This window comes from Capsaspora owczarzaki (genome assembly GCF_000151315.2).
Source record: "Capsaspora owczarzaki ATCC 30864 unplaced genomic scaffold supercont2.7, whole genome shotgun sequence".
Classification (NCBI taxonomy): domain Eukaryota; class Filasterea; order Ministeriida; family Capsasporidae; genus Capsaspora; species Capsaspora owczarzaki.
The window spans coordinates 1,419,260-1,434,840 of record NW_011887298.1 but is presented as its reverse complement, the minus strand read 5'-3'; the positions used below and the strand labels follow the sequence as shown (position 1 = coordinate 1,434,840).

General features: G+C 53.9%; 5 protein-coding genes across 5 annotated transcripts; 3 read left to right on the top strand and 2 right to left on the bottom strand.

The window, feature by feature from the left end:
* Positions 1 to 619: 619 nt before the first annotated feature.
* CAOG_04927 (SH3 domain-containing protein) lies at positions 620 to 4,837 on the top strand. The gene is made up of 11 exons (XM_004347628.2): positions 620 to 843; positions 1,576 to 1,884; positions 1,998 to 2,074; positions 2,213 to 2,333; positions 2,427 to 2,517; positions 2,608 to 3,095; positions 3,204 to 3,238; positions 3,346 to 3,429; positions 3,509 to 3,599; positions 3,676 to 3,806; positions 3,972 to 4,837. Exons 1-11 carry the CDS (start codon positions 729 to 731, stop codon positions 4,677 to 4,679), a joined length of 2,250 nt encoding a protein of 749 aa, XP_004347678.2. The 5' UTR covers positions 620 to 728; the 3' UTR covers positions 4,680 to 4,837.
* Positions 4,838 to 4,906: 69 nt separating this feature from the next.
* Positions 4,907 to 6,817, bottom strand: CAOG_04926 (hypothetical protein). Its single transcript, XM_004347627.2, has one exon. It carries the CDS (start codon positions 6,678 to 6,680, stop codon positions 5,016 to 5,018), a length of 1,665 nt encoding a protein of 554 aa, XP_004347677.1. The 5' UTR covers positions 6,681 to 6,817; the 3' UTR covers positions 4,907 to 5,015.
* A 496-nt stretch (positions 6,818 to 7,313) lies between these two features.
* Positions 7,314 to 8,637, top strand: CAOG_04925 (RNA polymerase II core subunit). Its single transcript, XM_004347626.2, has 5 exons — positions 7,314 to 7,430; positions 7,805 to 7,858; positions 7,956 to 8,002; positions 8,202 to 8,289; positions 8,390 to 8,637. The coding sequence occupies exons 1-5, from the start codon at positions 7,329 to 7,331 to the stop codon at positions 8,516 to 8,518; spliced, it is 420 nt and encodes a 139-aa protein (XP_004347676.1). The 5' UTR covers positions 7,314 to 7,328; the 3' UTR covers positions 8,519 to 8,637.
* Positions 8,638 to 9,751: 1,114 nt separating this feature from the next.
* Positions 9,752 to 12,612, top strand: CAOG_04924 (hypothetical protein; the record flags this gene model as incomplete). Its single annotated transcript, XM_004347625.2, has 3 exons — positions 9,752 to 9,928; positions 10,044 to 10,898; positions 11,349 to 12,612. 3 exons carry the CDS (start codon positions 9,752 to 9,754, stop codon positions 12,324 to 12,326), a joined length of 2,010 nt encoding a protein of 669 aa, XP_004347675.2. The 3' UTR covers positions 12,327 to 12,612.
* On the bottom strand, positions 12,579 to 15,482 carry CAOG_04923 (solute carrier family 39). The gene is made up of 6 exons (XM_004347624.2): positions 15,342 to 15,482; positions 14,771 to 14,886; positions 13,861 to 14,213; positions 13,333 to 13,761; positions 13,183 to 13,227; positions 12,579 to 13,096 (listed from the first exon to the last, which is right to left on the bottom strand). Exons 1-6 carry the CDS (start codon positions 15,422 to 15,424, stop codon positions 12,623 to 12,625), a joined length of 1,500 nt encoding a protein of 499 aa, XP_004347674.2. The 5' UTR covers positions 15,425 to 15,482; the 3' UTR covers positions 12,579 to 12,622.
* Between the last annotated feature and the right edge of the window lie 99 nt (positions 15,483 to 15,581).

Genomic DNA, 15,581 nt, shown 5'->3' with positions numbered 1-15,581 from the left:
CCTGAGTCCATCCGAAGACGGCTTCCGCGCCATGCTCTCCCCCCAACAAGCCAATGGCAACTAGTGTTTCAAAAGAAGCAATGTAAAAATGACCGACACAGTCGAGGGGGTGATCCGACGAAATTGCTGGAGTGAGGCTCCCAAAAAATGGCCTGTAATGCGGCCGAACTAAGGCACCTTCACTCTAGATCTCGCAGCAAGGAAAAATACAACCTGTTCTTTCGAAACTAATTTGTCTGTTTTCATGCAGGTGGATGGCGGACTTGCCACAACACATTCGGGAACAATCGCGAGATGCACCCGACAAAAAGCCAGTGAAAGCGCACACATTCGGACGACTGGCTGTCGCTCGCTTGAAGCTGAACGATCCAACCCTCGCGCATTTGTTTCAAAATAGGCGCATGTCGGATTGTCGCAAGCTCGGTGGTCGAATCGACGAAAGTCGGCTTCACAACACCATTGTATGGAACGACGCTTTGCTCAGCTTCCCGTCTTCGAAACATGACGCAGTGAAGACGTATCGTGGTTTGGCATATTTCCAGCCCCATCTCGAGTTTGTCATGGACTGTTTGTTGCTGACCGCGTTCTCAACTGGAGCTTCTTAATTCTTGCGAAAGAGGAAGCAGTCTTATTTTTTTTACTTTTTGGTTCCCGCTCTCAATCGCTTTGCCCCCAAATCCGTTCTTCTTTCCCGCCCCCCCCCTCCTCTCGGCCCACCGGTGACTGCTATGGATAGTGCCACGCAGATGGATGTGCCTCGGCCGCTCCAGGACTTGGCGGCCACTGACGGCGCCCGTGAAGTCAAGCGCCATACTAAAAAAGTCATTGGCTTTACCGATCTCGGTACGCCCCGCCTGCTGCTGCTCCACTTCCCCCTTCGTCCGCTGCTCCACTTTGTCTCTCTCCCTCTCCCTCTCTCTTCACACACTCTCGCTCCTTCTTCTTGCTCTTGGTGCTGAATGTTGGCGGCGAACTGAACGCGAGAAGAGAAGCGAGCAAAAAAAAAACCTCAAAAAAAAAAACAAAAAACCTCAAAATTACAAAATTAAAACTTCAAAAAGCTTTTATTGATTATTATTGTTACTGATTTTTGGCTTATTTGGGATTGAAAATCCTGCTTTTTTTTTTTTTTTTTTTTTTTTTTTTTTTTTGGTTTCCTATCTCTTTTTTCAAAGAGCTCTGACAATGCTGACATTGGCGGCACTTTTGGCTGCGTTCGCTTCGAGTTGCACCACCGGGGGAGGGGGGTTTGCGGTGGGCCTCCAGCAACAGTGTGACGGCGGCCAACGCAGCGCAGCGAGAAAATGCTTCGAGTCGGCGAATCGACTCTGCTTTTCTCATCAAAAGTGCGACTGGTGTTGCCGTGAGCGTGTAGCACGCTCGTTCCTGCAGCGGCTGTCTGTGAATCAACGCAAACGGAGTCGGGGGATGGGGTTGGGTGGGGCGGGGTGGCTGGTGAACGCCCAGTCCGTCTTGCACAGCTGCTCTACGTACACTCACTGGCTCACTCCTCTCATTCGCTTACTCACTTCTCCCTGGGGCGATCGATCGCGTCTGGCACATCAACTCAACTAGTGACTGATTTCGTCGAGAAGCGGCTGGCGATCGAGCAAACCGCGCTCGCAGCGCTCCAGCAGCTCAACGCTGCAACCAAGCGAGCCACAGACCAGTATGTGGCGCAAGCAAAGCTGGAAAAGTCTGCTCCTTCGCTCCTCGGCATGTGGACGAAACTGCACGACTTCTCGGTGGGAGAGCACACAATCCGCTCGGCGAAGGCAGCAGAGCTCTCGTCCACCTGCCAGAAGATCAGGGCGTACTCTTCGCAGCAAAGGGCAGTGACCAAGAAGCTCTTTGGCGATCGCAAGGCCATGGATAGCGAGATGAGTAAGCTGCGGACTCGGAGGAGGGTTGGCTTGTGGTGGATGTTTTTCAGAACGCAAGATGTTTAGAGTTGTACGTCTGTCTCGCTCAACATCAACCCTCAAAACTCTCAACAGTGAAAGAGCAAGAAGCACTTGCTGTCAGTTTCAAGGCCTATTCGTCCGCCTGTGCAGCCCGGGAGAAGAATCAAAAGGTACAGATTCCCCATCTTTGTTGCTTTTTGTTTTTTGTTTGTTTTTTTGTTTTTGGGAACCGGAACTGGAGGGATTTGCTCATTGGACATGGGACGTTGGACATTGGACCTTTGTGCTCTGCTTTGTACCTACTGCAGACAAGCCCAGCCTTCATGCAGAACGCCCACAACGAGTACTATTTGCTGCGTGCTTCGACTGCTGTGAGCCAGGCCTGGCACTACAGCGCCTATATTCCCGACACCATGAACAGTTTTCATGGTGAGGCTTGAGTGGCTCTCCTTCCTCCGATGAGAAACTGTTTGGGTTGAAAACCCGCTCTCTGGTGGCGCTAACTTGGCTGGCTGCGAACAGACTTGCACAGCCGCTTGGGTATTCGCATTCAAAGTCAGTTCCAAGGTGTTTGCGAGATTCTGCAAGAAGGCTGCCGTGAGGTGTTGGATTTGTAAGTGCGATTGATTCCACGGCGGAGGGGTTTGCAACCCCCCATTTTGACATCCTCCATCACCGTGTCCCCTGTGCCACCCTTTGACAGGGTTGCCCCGCTGGCGCATGAAGTGAACGCCGTTGACGGATCAGCGGACGTGAGCTGCTTTGGCAAGAGTATTGAGCACCAAAGGCAATGGCGGCAGATTCCTCCAGAACCGCCAGTCACCGTTGTCTCGCCAGAGCTGTCTGCTGAGCTGTGTGTGAACGATGCTACCATGCCAGCTCTTAAGCTGCTTATTACCAATCTAACCACAGAACGGCTCGCCGTGGTCTCGCGAGCAGAGCTGCTGGCAGGCCAAGTCCAGGGAGCTGTGGCGAACTGGAAGACCTACATTGCCACCCCCAGCTTTGGCGATCCCGATGTGCTTTTCATCGAGCTGATCAGTCTGCAAAAATCGCTCCGTGAGGCCACGCTCCGCACCAAAGCGATCGATGTCCAGCTGAGTCTTCTTTCGAACGCAACAAGCGCGCTGAGCGACAAGCCCCTCTCCGGTCGGGTTCACAGCTGGGTCCCTGTGCGTACAGGCACCTGCGGTATGAAAAACGCTACTGCTGTTAAAAGTAGAATGCTTGCGTGTCAAAATTCGTAAAACCTGACTGACAATTGACTGCTTTTGTCCTTGGATCTTGCCGCGTCTGCAGGCTATTGTGGCGGCGGTTTTGTCAGCTTTAGCAAGGTGGGTCGCGATGAATCGACTTTCACCCCCCCCCTACCTCCCCCATATACCCTTTGTTGGAGCTTGGAATCCTCTCGGACTCACAATTCTCATCGTTTGCTTGGCAGGAGAAAAAATGCGCGATTTGCCACTTGTGCGTCCATGAAAAGTGCGCTTCGATGCTATCGGTGGTTTGCGCTGTCGCCAGCAAGGTGAGTTGTGCTTGCATGTGTGCGGACTCGCGGTGGTGACAGCTCTGATGCCCCTCACCTTTGATTTCGTTGACAACAGAATCATGGACTGACCGAGCCCCCAGTCACTCCAACATCCCCGAGTCCAACCCCTACTCCCCGAACTCGTTCTGCAGCGCCAACTCCTGAAAGTATGTTGTCCAACAAACGAGAGAATGCTTCCTGTAGCTTGTTTTTTTTTTCTGTTCTAACTTTGTCTCGTTGCAGCTTTTTCGCAATCCGTGCAGACGGCCATTGTCAACCACACGTTTGAGGCCCAAGAACCGGACCAGTTGTCAATCTACGCCGGCGAGACGATTCAAGTACTCGACACATCCGACCCCTTGAACTGGTGGATTGTAAGTAGCTTTGTTGTCGCTCAGCTGGGGCGGGGGGGGAGGTGTTGTTTCATTCTTTGCTCTTTCCTAGACATCCACGTCCTCATTTGGATTTGGTGGCTTTCTTTTTTTTCAATTCCCTTGCATTGACTTGAATTCTGTTGTCAACTGTCCACGCCACACCAGGGTCAATCCTCGCGAGGCCGCGGCGTCTTCCCGGCCAAGTACGTCACTTTGAACATGCAGCGAACAATGTCCGTTTCGCGTGCACCACGCCCGATGGCTCCAGAGCCTTCTTCGTCTGGACGCCCAGCCGAGGAGGAAGCGCCTCCACCCGTCGCACCTCGGACGACCAGCACTATGCGCAACGTCAATCGAATCTCTGTCGTGCCGCCCGGAGCAGTACCCCTTGTATTGCCAACGGGCATGACTCGCGGCCCCGAGCCAACCAAGCCGTCCACTGCACCGAAGCCGGCAGAGTCTGCCACGTTGCGCGCAAAGCGGCCGGATAATTTGCCGCCCGTGAGCCATCGCCTCTCCCAGTTGGGCGTGCCCTCTCCTTCCCCTGTGGCCGTGAGCCCGACAGCAAACAGCAAGGTCAGTACGCCACCCAGCAGTGCATCATTTCAGCCTCAAAGGGGTCGCTCGCCCCTCCCAACGCCAGTCGACGACGACGACGACGACGAAGACGACAAGGTGGGACTGTACGAGGAAGCTGACGTTGAGACGACTGCAAAGGTTTTGTACGACTATCAAAGCAATACGGAAGGCGATCTCAACGTCCGAGCAGGCGAACTGGTCGTGGTCATTGGCCATCTCGACAAAGGCTGGACCGAATGCCGTCAGGGTCGCAAGGTTGGCGTTGTCCCCACCAGCTATTTGCAAATCTGCTAAAAAAAGTGATGCGTGGAAAAAAACAAAAAAAAAAAAAGCAGGCTGCAGATGAAATTGTGTTGAACATTAGATGCGTATGTTGTTTGCTGATTGTGCGGGGCGTGAAATCGTCCATCAAACCGCCCATTCGAATGAATTGAAAGTTCCTTAAAGTGCATAGGGTATACATTTGTACCTTCAACCTTTGTGAAAAACCGACAAAGCAGCCTCAGCGAGTCGGTCGAGGATGTGCGATTTGAATGGCTTTATGTCGGCTATATCTAAACGATAATTTTTGAGGACATTCTGCTACGATAACGAAAAATGAACAAACCCAAACAGACCAATTGGAACAAATCATGAAGCCAGTTCAACGGAAGAAGTGTCTTGAGCATCAGGTACCACTGCATCGTCGGACTGCATCGATTCGTTCGGCTCGTGGGCGTCTGGTTGCTCGCAAGCGTCGGAAGGGTGAGCCCCGGATGGATCGGGCACCTCTGGAAGGGAATCTGAGGCTTGCCGCTCGAGCTCCTCCTCTACCTGATGCGAGAACGAGACGGCAGTGTCGTTGTCTTGATTAAGATACCAGTTCGGGAAGAGCTCGTTGCGCAGTGCATACAGTTCGCCGTGAATTTCGAGAATTTCGCGCTTGGTGCGCCGTGGGGCATTGGATTTGCGATTGTACTTTTGCGGGGTGTGGGTCGAGCCGACGGCAACCTCTTCAAAGAAAACAACACGCCGTCTTGGTGATCCCGGCTGGAAGGGTTGAGCGCGCGAGTCGGTTGGCCAGACGGGGCCGGACGACGATGGGGCACTAGAAGGTGAGGAGGGCACTGACGATGCAGCAGCGACAACCGGTGGCGGTGTTGATGAGCCGCCAGGGAAGGTCTGCGTCCAGTTTGGGGCGACCGTAGTAGTAGCAGTAGTAGTTGTAGCAGTCGTAGTTGTAGGAGGGTGGGCGGGCGTTGAAGAAGCAGCTGGTGCAATGCGAGCAAAAGTGAGGCCTCCAGACGAGTCTGCACCATCGTGCTGGAGCACCAGACTCTCGGCACTCGAATCCATCGAGGGTGGAACCGAAGTCGGCGCGGACGACGGTGCAAGTGGCGCTGTGGAAGAGCGCTCAAAGGTGCTGGAGAGCGCCCCTTGCGATGCGCTTGACGGGATGCTTGTAGCGTGCGCTGGTGCTGCTCCTGGTCCTGCTGCAGCTGCTGTGACGGACGTGGTGGAAGTCGCAGAGCCCGAAGCAGAGAGTGCAGCAGCGCGAGCAGCAGCTTCGGCCTGGCGTTTCCGCCGCAGCGTGTCGCCCTTGACAAGCGACGACTTGACTGGCCGCACAAACAAGTGCCTTGGGATGTGCGCTCCGTCCATGTCGAGGCGCTTCCTGTCCTCTGGCGTGAGCGGCGCGTACAAGTGCTGGTTGCGCTCCAAGTCGCCGTCCGACAGGGATCTGGGCATGCCCGACTCGCTGGCGCGCTTGAACAAGGACGACAGGAGCGTGTTGCGCTTGCTTCCACCCGCACGCAGCGATCCGCCCGGGCTGGTCATTGAGGAGGAAGAGGCAGAGGCAGCAAGCGCCGAGCTCGAGTGCGTCAGTGGGTCGTGGCCATCGACGGCGGCATCACCGTGCGCAGTGGTCGCCGTAGTAGTAGTCACAGTGGTAGTCGCAGTGGTAGCAGTAGCAGTATTAGTCACACTAGCACTGGCATGAGCACTGGTGGCTGCAGCGTGGGCGGCTGGGGTTGTGAGGCCATTGTTCCCATTGTTGCTACTACTGCTGTTAGCATGAGTATGAGCATCCATGGCGTCGCTCGCTGCCACTCCATTGCCATTGGTCTGAGCGACGACTGCAACTGGCATTGCTGATGATGATGATGATGCTGATGATGATGACATGGACGACAGCGACCGGCGCATCTTGGAGCCGACAGAGTTGAACCACGACCCGCGCTTCTCAAGCCGCGGCTGCTGCTGCTGTTGCTGATGCTCAGAGTCCGATGCCGCCGCCGCCGCCGCTTCAGACATTGTTGTTGCGAGGTTGGCTTTTGTTTGTTCTTTGTTTGAGGAAGCGTCGTCGAGTGTTGAATGACAGAACTGTTTGTTCGCTGGTTTTGAGTTGCGTTTTAGAAAAAAATCGAACTCCTTAAAAATAAAAAATAAAATAAGAATAAAAAAAAAAAAAAGAATGGGAAAAAAGAAAAAAGAAAAAGAAAAAAACCATTGGGACGACCATTGCATTGCATTACAAAAGCCAAAAGCCAAAAGTTGAAAACTGCGTCTGTTTTGTCATTCTGAGGCTGTGGGTGCGGCTTTTGAGGATTTCGTCTTTTTGTTCTTACTTTGTGGTTTGGAAAATTCGCAAGTGCGGTTTTGTTTGGCGGTTTGGCACGCGTCCTACCTGTGCTGTGCTGTGCTGTGACAGAGTTTGAAATGACTCACCCCGGGTTTGATGGTTGAATGCCAGAGTCACAAGTTGGCACTGCAGCACAAGCGCAAAGGGGAATGGTTTGGATTGATTCTGAGCAAATCGGATTGTTCCTTCTGATCTCTGTTCATGCGCTCCCGTGCTTTCAACAATAACTGTACAACCACAGCTCCAATGACATTGTAGTCCACCGAATAATCGTCGAGTGAAGTGCGTTGCCTCACTCTTCATTTCTTTGAAAGAATCAAATGGCAGACTACGAAGACGGCGGCTTTGAAGGCGACGACGGCCGCGACGATGCCGGCGAGATGGACAACGACTACGGCCGCGACGACGAGCTCGACAACGAGGTTGGGCTCTCTTTGATCACCATTGCGACGCGTGCAAAGAGAGTCGAGAACGAAGGGAGGGAGAGACACGGAGAAGTGTGGCTTTCGATGAGCCGCCGTCGTCCAGCACCGAGCACATTGGAGTGGGGTGGGGGGGGTCCCTGATCGCAGGCTAGCTATTTGCTGGGCATCATCTGATTGAAGCGCGCATGGACTGGACGTTCGGGTGAGAGCAGCGGAGCGAAGAGAGCGAGTGGAACAGAGCGTATTCAGACAAACTCCACATGTACCTGACGCTGCCTATGCCGATCGCTGGGCAGTTGCCAAACCCAGCCCAACCTGGACGACAACGTTGTGCACTCACGCTATAACTATTTGCTTGCGTCCGTGGACAGATGCTGGAAGACGCGGCCACGTTCGAGATTGTCGACCAAGATGGTCTTGACGCTGTGAGTTTCGTCACTGGATGGACGAAGAATACTGATCGACCACATACATGCTCACGCTCGATGAAATGCTTGGTTGCTTGGTGTGTGTCTCTTGCAGGGCGATGGCGTTGCGTCTGGCGAGACAAAGAAGCGTGTTACTAGCCCGTGAGTTTTCTGCTGAATCAATCTCGAGTGCCACTCGCTCTCCATGAGTCCACACACTTCGAATAGAGTGTGATGACAGTAGAGAATGGCTGTGTTCCGAGCATGACTCGTGCTCGGTCGGAGCATGGGACGATTCTTTGTTTTGCTCATTCTGCTCATTCTGCTTTATCTTCGCATCCTTCCTCGTTCGTGATCTCAGGTTTATGACAAAGTACGAACGTGCACGCGTTCTCGGTACCCGAGCACTACAAATTAGCATGAACGCTCCCATCATGGTTCAGCGCGATGTAAGCACTTCAGAAAATGCTAAACAGAGAGCTCGACAGCTCAACCGTACTCATCTTCTTCTTCCTCTTCCTCCACTGCTGTCCGTTTGCTCGTTGGCAGGGCGAGACGGATCCTCTACAGATTGCCATGAAAGAGCTTCGTGAGAAGAAAATCCCAATCATTATCCGACGATTCTTGCCTGACGGCTCGTACGAGGACTGGGGTGTTGATCAGCTTGAAATCCCGTAAACCCCGAGCAGCATGACTTTGTAGTTCTATTTCGCCGTGTGTTGAAGTGGCAATGGCTGCTTTTCCATGTGTGACAACAGCAACTTCAATCATTGAAACGATCATAAAAATCAGTCCCATTTTTTTTTTTCCTTTTTTTTTTTTTTTTTTTTAATCTTTTTTTTTTTTTTAATGGCTTCCACTAGCACGAGCAGCAGTTCATCCGAATTGACGCCTGAAGAGTCGACGGTACGGCTTTCCCCGCTTCCCGCTTCCCTGCTGTGCTGTTGCCGTCGTTGCGTTTGTTGTTCCAGTCGACTGGTGTTTGAACACCGATCGAAACAACCCGAGAAAGAAGAGGAAGGCAAAGAAAGAAGAACAGCGACCAAAACCAAAGATCCCAGGCTTTTTTATTATTTTATTATTTTTTTTATTATTTTCCTTTGAGTTTTCCATTGCTTTTTTTTTTTTTTTTTTTTTTTCCTTCTGGTGTTCCTTCGTTCGTTCGTTCTGCTGAGCCATCCACTGTGCGATGTGCTCGTCTTCCATTCAACTGCCAGGCATTCGTCACTTTGTATCTCGAGTTCATTCTTCATCTCTCTCTCTCTCTGTCTCTCTTTCGCTTTCCCGCCTTGTTCCAATCGTTCGCCTTTGGACTGACTCGATCAGCAGCGTGATCATCCCCCCCCCCAATGGAACTCCACTCTGCTGCAGTTGCATGCAACTAACATTCACGCATTGTAGCAATCCAATGTAAATGTGTTCGTTCCTCCGACGTAACGGTCACATTTGAACCCGAAAAAAGCAATCGTGTTTCAAATCTCAAACAAAAACCAACCAAAAAGCCTCCGAAAATCTCAGAAAGTGTCATTCAAACTCAAACCTAACCCCACCCGTTTTTTCTCACTTTGTGGGCTGAATTGTAACATTTTGCTGCAGGCCGTCGAGTCCTTTCGCCAGAAGCTCGAGCGCACTCCGGGCGTCCCTGCCAGCGCCCTGCCAACGCCTCAGATTGCGCTGCGCTTTCTGAATGCGCGCAAGCTCAAGGTCGATCGCGCCGTCGAGCTGTACACTCACTTCCTCAAGTTGAATGCTCGCCTGCATTTCACCACCCTCCGCGCGACCGACGTTGCTGGAGAGCTGTACAGCGGCATCCTGGCTGTTCCCGCCAATGCGGTCGATCGCGAGGGCGCACAGCTCGCATACATCCAGCTGCGCCTGTACCGCTATGGCCACGCTGATGCCACGCTCTTGATGGCGCTGTACACACTCTGGAACACGGTGGGCGATCGCCGTGCCGTCTCGCTGGTCGTCAACATGAACGGCGTCCAGTACAAGAACTACGACCGCCTCGGCTACCTGCAAGTGCTTCGCACTCTTCAAAACCACTTCCCTGCCCGAATGAGCAAGATTCTTGTTGTCAACCAGCCTGTACGTCCCCCTTTTTGCTTGGGGGGGGGGGTTTGTTTGTTTGTTTATTTGGTTTTTTTTGTTTGTTTTCGTTCTGTCTCACACTTGTTTGTTCCTCCCCGTGACACCAACGCAGTTCTGGCTGTCGTTCATGATGAAGTTCTATGCTCCATTCATGAAGCGAAAGCTGGCCAAGAAGCTGCGATTTGTCTCGACAGAAGAGCTGACCACGTTCATCGATCCAGCCTTCATTCTGCCAGAGCTTGGCGGCAAACTGCAGTACGATAGCGACACGTTTGCCCGTTCTCTCGCCGAGAAGGAACACAAGTCGGCCAACACGTCGCCCACATCTAGCCCCACGCGAACGACAGGTCCCACTCACCTGCAAGTCACTGACTCTGCTGCAGAACTTGCCGGCGCAGCTGAGGTTGCTGCCGATGCTGCCGCTGCCATTGCGGCCCAAAAGGCGCATGACAACCTCAAGGCGCAGCATGCCAAGGAAGCTGCCGACCGCAAGGCGGAAGCAGCTGCCAAGGCCCAGGCCGAAGCCGAATCTGCTGCCAAAGCTCAAGCTGAGGCTGAAGCTGCCGCCAAGGCCCAAGCTGCCGCCAAGGCCCAGGCTGAAGCTGAAGCCGCTGCCAAGGCTCAAGCTGAGGCAGAGGCCGCTGCCAAGGCTCAGGCTGAAGCTGAAGCTGCTGCCAAGGCTCAGGCTGAGGCTGAGGCTGCTGCCAAGGCTCAGGCTGAGGCTGAAGCTGCTGCCAAGGCTCAGGCCGAAGCAGAAGCCGCTGCCAAAGCTCAGGCTGAAGCTGAAGCTGCCGCCAAGGCCCAGGCTGAAGCTGAGGCCGCTGCCAAGGCCCAAGCTGAGGCTGAAGCTGCCGCCAAGGCCCAGGCTGAAGCTGAAGCTGCTGCCAAGGCTCAGGCTGAAGCAGAGGCCGCTGCCAAGGCTCAGGCTGAGGCTGAAGCTGCTGCCAAGGCTCAAGCTGAGGCAGAGGCCGCTGCCAAGGCTCAGGCTGAGGCTGAAGCTGCTGCCAAGGCTCAAGCTGAAGCTGAGGCCGCTGCCAAGGCCCAAGCTGAGGCTGAAGCTGCTGCCAAGGCTCAAGCTGAGGCAGAGGCCGCTGCCAAGGCTCAGGCTGAGGCTGAAGCTGCTGCCAAGGCTCAAGCTGAGGCTGAAGCCGCTGCCAAGGCTCAAGCGGAAGCTGAAGCCGCTGCCAAGGCTCAGGCTGAAGCAGAGGCTGCTGCCAAGGCTCAGGCTGAGGCTGAAGCCGCCGCCAAGGCCCAGGCTGAAGCAGAGGCCGCTGCCAAGGCTCAAGCTGAGGCTGAGGCTGCTGCCAAGGCTCAGGCTGAAGCTGAAGCTGCCGCCAAGGCTCAGGCTGAAGCAGAGGCTGCTGCCAAGGCTCAGGCTGAGGCTGAAGCCGCCGCCAAGGCCCAGGCTGAAGCAGAGGCCGCTGCCAAGGCTCAGACTGAAGCTGAGGCCGCTGCCAAGGCTCAAGCTGAGGCTGAGGCCGCCGCCAAGGCCCAGGCCGAAGCAGAGGCCGCCAAGGCTCAGGCCGAAGCAGAAGCCGCTGCCAAGGCCCAGGCTGAAGCAGAGGCCGCTGCCAAGGCCCAAGCTGAGGCTGAAGCCGCTGCCAAGGCTCAAGCGGAAGCTGAAGCCGCTGCCAAGGCTCAGGCTGAAGCAGAGGCCGCTGCCAAGGCTCAAGCTGAGGCTGAAGCCGCTGCCAAGGCTCAGGCCGAAGCTGAGGCTGCTGCCAAGGCTCAGGCCGAAGCAGAAGCCGCTGCCAAGGCCCAGGCTGAGGCTGAGGCCGCTGCCAAGGCTCAGACTGAAGCTGAGGCCGCTGCCAAGGCTCAGACTGAAGCTGAGGCCGCTGCCAAGGCTCAGGCTGAGGCTGAGGCCGCTGCCAAGGCTCAGGCCGAAGCTGCCGCCAAGACTGAAGCTGAACCGACTCCAGTCGGCTCCGAAACCAAGGCCGTCTCCTTTGACTCGATGGCCAGCGTCACCACGTTGGCACCCACCAAGCGCATCGGCCGTGGAACTCTTCCTCGCCGCGCTCGCCCGCCGTCGCGCATGTTCCTGCAAACTAGCCTGCGTGGCAAGCCTGCGGAGGCCGACGACTATGCCGACGATGATGACGACGAATCCGAGGCGTCTTCGTCCAAGCCCGAGGAACCTGAGGTGTCTGCCGAAGAAGCCTCGCCCGCTCCCAAGAAGAAGCTCCCAGCAGGCGCCATCCCCATGTTCGGCATGCCGCCAGGCGGCAGCCCTGTCCTCAAGAAGACTGAAGCCGCTTCGGACGAATCGGAATCCGCATCTGCAGACTCTTCCCCGGCTCCTGCTCCCAAGAAGAAGATTCCTGGAGGCGTCCCAATGGGCTTTGGGGGATTTGATCCCTCTGCCGTCAAGCTCAAAAAGGGCAACAAGTAAACTCGAGGTAGTATTCGCTCCACGTTGAATACGCCTTCTGCAAGTTTGCAAACTCTTGTTTCATTTCGTGTATGAATTCATACGTTTCCTGTGCTTCTTTCTTGATGCTTCGTTTTGTCGGAATGCATGTGTGCATTGACTTTTGCTGCCTGGTTGTTTTTTCTGTTTTGTTTTGTTTTTGTGGATTTTTTTTTCAAACATCTATCGACCAAATGTGATTGTTATCCCATCCCAACATCAAACATCAAACGATGTGTATTCCTCCAAATTGAAAATCAATCAAAACCAAAGACGCCTTATGCCCATTCGGCAATCAACGCCATGATTCCCCAACCAAACACCAGGCACAAGATCTTAATCCAGAGCGCCTTCTTGCGGGTCAACCAGGGTTGCGGCGAGTCGTGCTGAATGCTTTTTCGCGGGGGCGGGGGCGGAACGCCTGCATTGCTTTGAAGCTCGGACGGGATGAGTTCAATCAGGGAAATGTAGAGGAAGCTACCAGCGGCGACTGCGGTCAAAATGCCCTCGATCAGGTCGCGCACAGGCCCTTGAGCGGACTGGGCGGCGCCCATGCCAACGGCAATGCCGACTGGGGTGACGAGCGAGTATCCGATCAAAATGCACAACGAGCGCGTGCGGTTCATTTTGGCAAAGTAGACACTCACGCCCAACGAGAAGGCCTCGATGGCCTTGTGTGCAACGACGGCGACAATGAGCGAAAGCAGACCAGACTCGGTTGTTTCCGCGCCCATGCCCAGGCCCTCAAACAGCTGCAAACGAACAGCAATGCCCAACGTCAGTTTTTCAGAAATTGAAAGGCTGGGATTTGCAGTCAAGCAATCAAAATCCAACATACCGAGTGCACCGACAAAGCAATGGTGAACAGATAGGCACGAATTTCCTGTCAGTCGGGCAGCTCAGAGTGAGGTGACAGAACGACCAACATGGCGTCACCAACATAAACAAAAGCAACAAAAATCAAAAACAGAAAAGCGCAAATACAAACCAGAGGCGACATGTGCTTCTTGGCAAGCTTCGAGTCTTGCTTGTTTCGCAAAAGCGGTGTCTGGTCGGGAGATCTGGGGTCGGCAACACTGCCGTACGACGTTCGCTGTGCATCACCGGAACTGGCAGCGCCGAGAAGCGGCTGGCTGGGCACTTGCACAGCTGCGTGCGCGGCGCCGTTCGCTGGAACTGATGTGCTGTCAGAGCTGGCGAGCTGCGACGAGCTGAGACGTTGCGTCATGTTCGGAGTGCTGCAATCGGGGTTTGGATCGCACGTCACGCTGCAGCTGATGGTCGACTCTTCGAGCAAGTTGACTGCTTGGCTCGTGCTGCTGATGGAGTGTCGCCGCACCCGACCGACCTTCCTAATGACGGTTGAGACAATGCTGCCGTTCGCCGTCGCGCGGGTCAGGATGGGGTCGTACGGAAGCTGGTATTGGGAGGATTCGGCAGGTTGTTGGTGAGTTCAGAAAGCAAAACAATCAGGGGAAGAAGCGCAGCAGCAGAATACGAAACAAATAAAACCTACAACTTCCTCGTTCGAATGGTAAATGTTGTGGTGGTGATGGGTGTGATGGTGGTGGTTTGCTCGGCGACGGTGTCGGACAGTACCGGAGCCGCCTGCCGCGCCTTCCTCCTCGTCGTCGTCGTCGGAATCGTCGGAATCGCCGGACGAGCCTTCCTCGTGCCCGTTTTCGCCAGGTACATCTGGAGCAGAGTGGCTGTGTCCGACTTGGTTTCCGTGCTTGTCGTACCGCGACAAGGCCGTCTTGTCAATCACAATCAGAATCATGAGCGATCCGCCTGCAATCAGTCCCGCATAGGGATATGTGTTGGTCGTCACTCCCGTCGCGCTGTCGACAAAGTAGTCGTCGATCGAGTCTGTGCATGATGTGGATGTGGGTGAGTCAAAAAGCGTTTGTGACCAGCTTTGTCAATGCGTTGGTCTCTCTCGCTCTCTTTTTTTGGCAAAAGTGAAGATGGTCGTGACTGCAACCCAAGAATGGCAATCGCAATGGTGCTTTTTTTTTTCTTTTTTTTTTTTTGCGGGGTGGCACTCATTGCAGGTGGGAATCACAATCCACCCCTCCTCGTTTGTGTTTTTCTAGTACGACGGCTTTGAGTTGACGCATTTCGCTGCATCATCAAAAATGTCCTTTTGTTTTTTTCAAAGTGAGTGATAAGTGCATGTGACTCGATGGAGAGCCCTTGGAATGGATTGAAGTGAGTGAGTGGCTTTGGGGGCTTCGTGGGTGACCAAAAAGGGTTAAAAAACCACTCCGAGCCATGGATATTGAGTGGAACAGCTGATGAGCAGTCACACGAATCATGCGACTGCGCCACTGCACAGGCAGCATGCTTATTGAATGTGCCATTGTTATGACCTGCAATGGATGTGAGTGAGTGAGTGAGTGAGTGAGTGATTTTGTGTTGTTCACCTTCGGAGGTCGGTAGCATGTGCGACAGCGCAGCGCCGACAATAATGCCGCCAGCCAGAGTGTTCATTGCAGAGAGCACGAACGCCGCGCTCTTGATCGACGACCGCACCACAAACCTAACGAACAAAAAAAAGCACACACAGAGAGACACAGAGTCACAGAGTCAGAGAGTCAGTCATCATGACAAGAGAGGGGAGGGACGGTCATCATCCCATCAGTCACTCTCAGGTCACTTGTCATTGAATCCCCTTCGCTACTTCTCACTCTGCTCGCTCATCATCACTCACTGTTGGAGAACATCATTCATCCCAAAATGGACGCTCGCTCTGAAATCACAAGGCGCCCCGCTTCTCACTCTGTCTGCAAGCTACTCAGTTCGCTTGCATTCAAGCCACTTGAGCCACATCTCATCCCTCATCCGTCTTCCCTCTTCCCTCGTCCATCGAGCTAGATTCATACACAATGATCAATGCCATTGCTTTTGGTTGAACATCCCAAACCATCTCCAGCTCTCCTCAGCTTCCAATCCTCGTTCGTGATCATTTTGTGGTCGCTCCTTTTGATGCTTTACCATGGCACAGCGCAGGACACGAGCGACCCGAACAGCAGCGCAAACAGCGTCGCGAGCTTGTCAATGTCGATCGTATCCATCATTTTAGACAGATAGAACGAAAGAAGAGAGAAGAGAGAAAAGCTGAACTTCTGAGAATCTTAAAGTAAAAAAGACTGGGTTGACAATCAATCTCAACTAACTTGTCGTCTATCAATCATAAACCACTTTTTATGGTGATGCGCTTCTTGTATTGCTGCT

Excerpts from the sequence above, each read along its gene's own strand:
- CAOG_04927 (XM_004347628.2), top strand. The coding sequence starts at position 729 with ATGGATAGTGCCACGCAGATGGATGTGCCTCGGCCGCTCCAGGACTTG. Across the intron at positions 2,334-2,426 it reads CACCATGAACAGTTTTCATG|ACTTGCACAGCCGCTTGGGT; the intron begins GTGAGGCTTGAG and ends GGCTGCGAACAG. Across the intron at positions 3,600-3,675 it reads TGCAGCGCCAACTCCTGAAA|CTTTTTCGCAATCCGTGCAG; the intron begins GTATGTTGTCCA and ends GTCTCGTTGCAG.
- CAOG_04926 (XM_004347627.2), bottom strand. The coding sequence starts at position 6,680 with ATGTCTGAAGCGGCGGCGGCGGCGGCATCGGACTCTGAGCATCAGCAA.
- CAOG_04925 (XM_004347626.2), top strand. The coding sequence starts at position 7,329 with ATGGCAGACTACGAAGACGGCGGCTTTGAAGGCGACGACGGCCGCGAC. Across the intron at positions 7,431-7,804 it reads ACGACGAGCTCGACAACGAG|ATGCTGGAAGACGCGGCCAC; the intron begins GTTGGGCTCTCT and ends GTCCGTGGACAG. Across the intron at positions 8,290-8,389 it reads CCATCATGGTTCAGCGCGAT|GGCGAGACGGATCCTCTACA; the intron begins GTAAGCACTTCA and ends GCTCGTTGGCAG.
- CAOG_04923 (XM_004347624.2), bottom strand. The coding sequence starts at position 15,424 with ATGATGGATACGATCGACATTGACAAGCTCGCGACGCTGTTTGCGCTG. Across the intron at positions 13,762-13,860 it reads ACCATTCGAACGAGGAAGTT|CTTCCGTACGACCCCATCCT; the intron begins GTAGGTTTTATT and ends TCCCAATACCAG. Across the intron at positions 13,228-13,332 it reads AGAAGCACATGTCGCCTCTG|GAAATTCGTGCCTATCTGTT; the intron begins GTTTGTATTTGC and ends CCCGACTGACAG.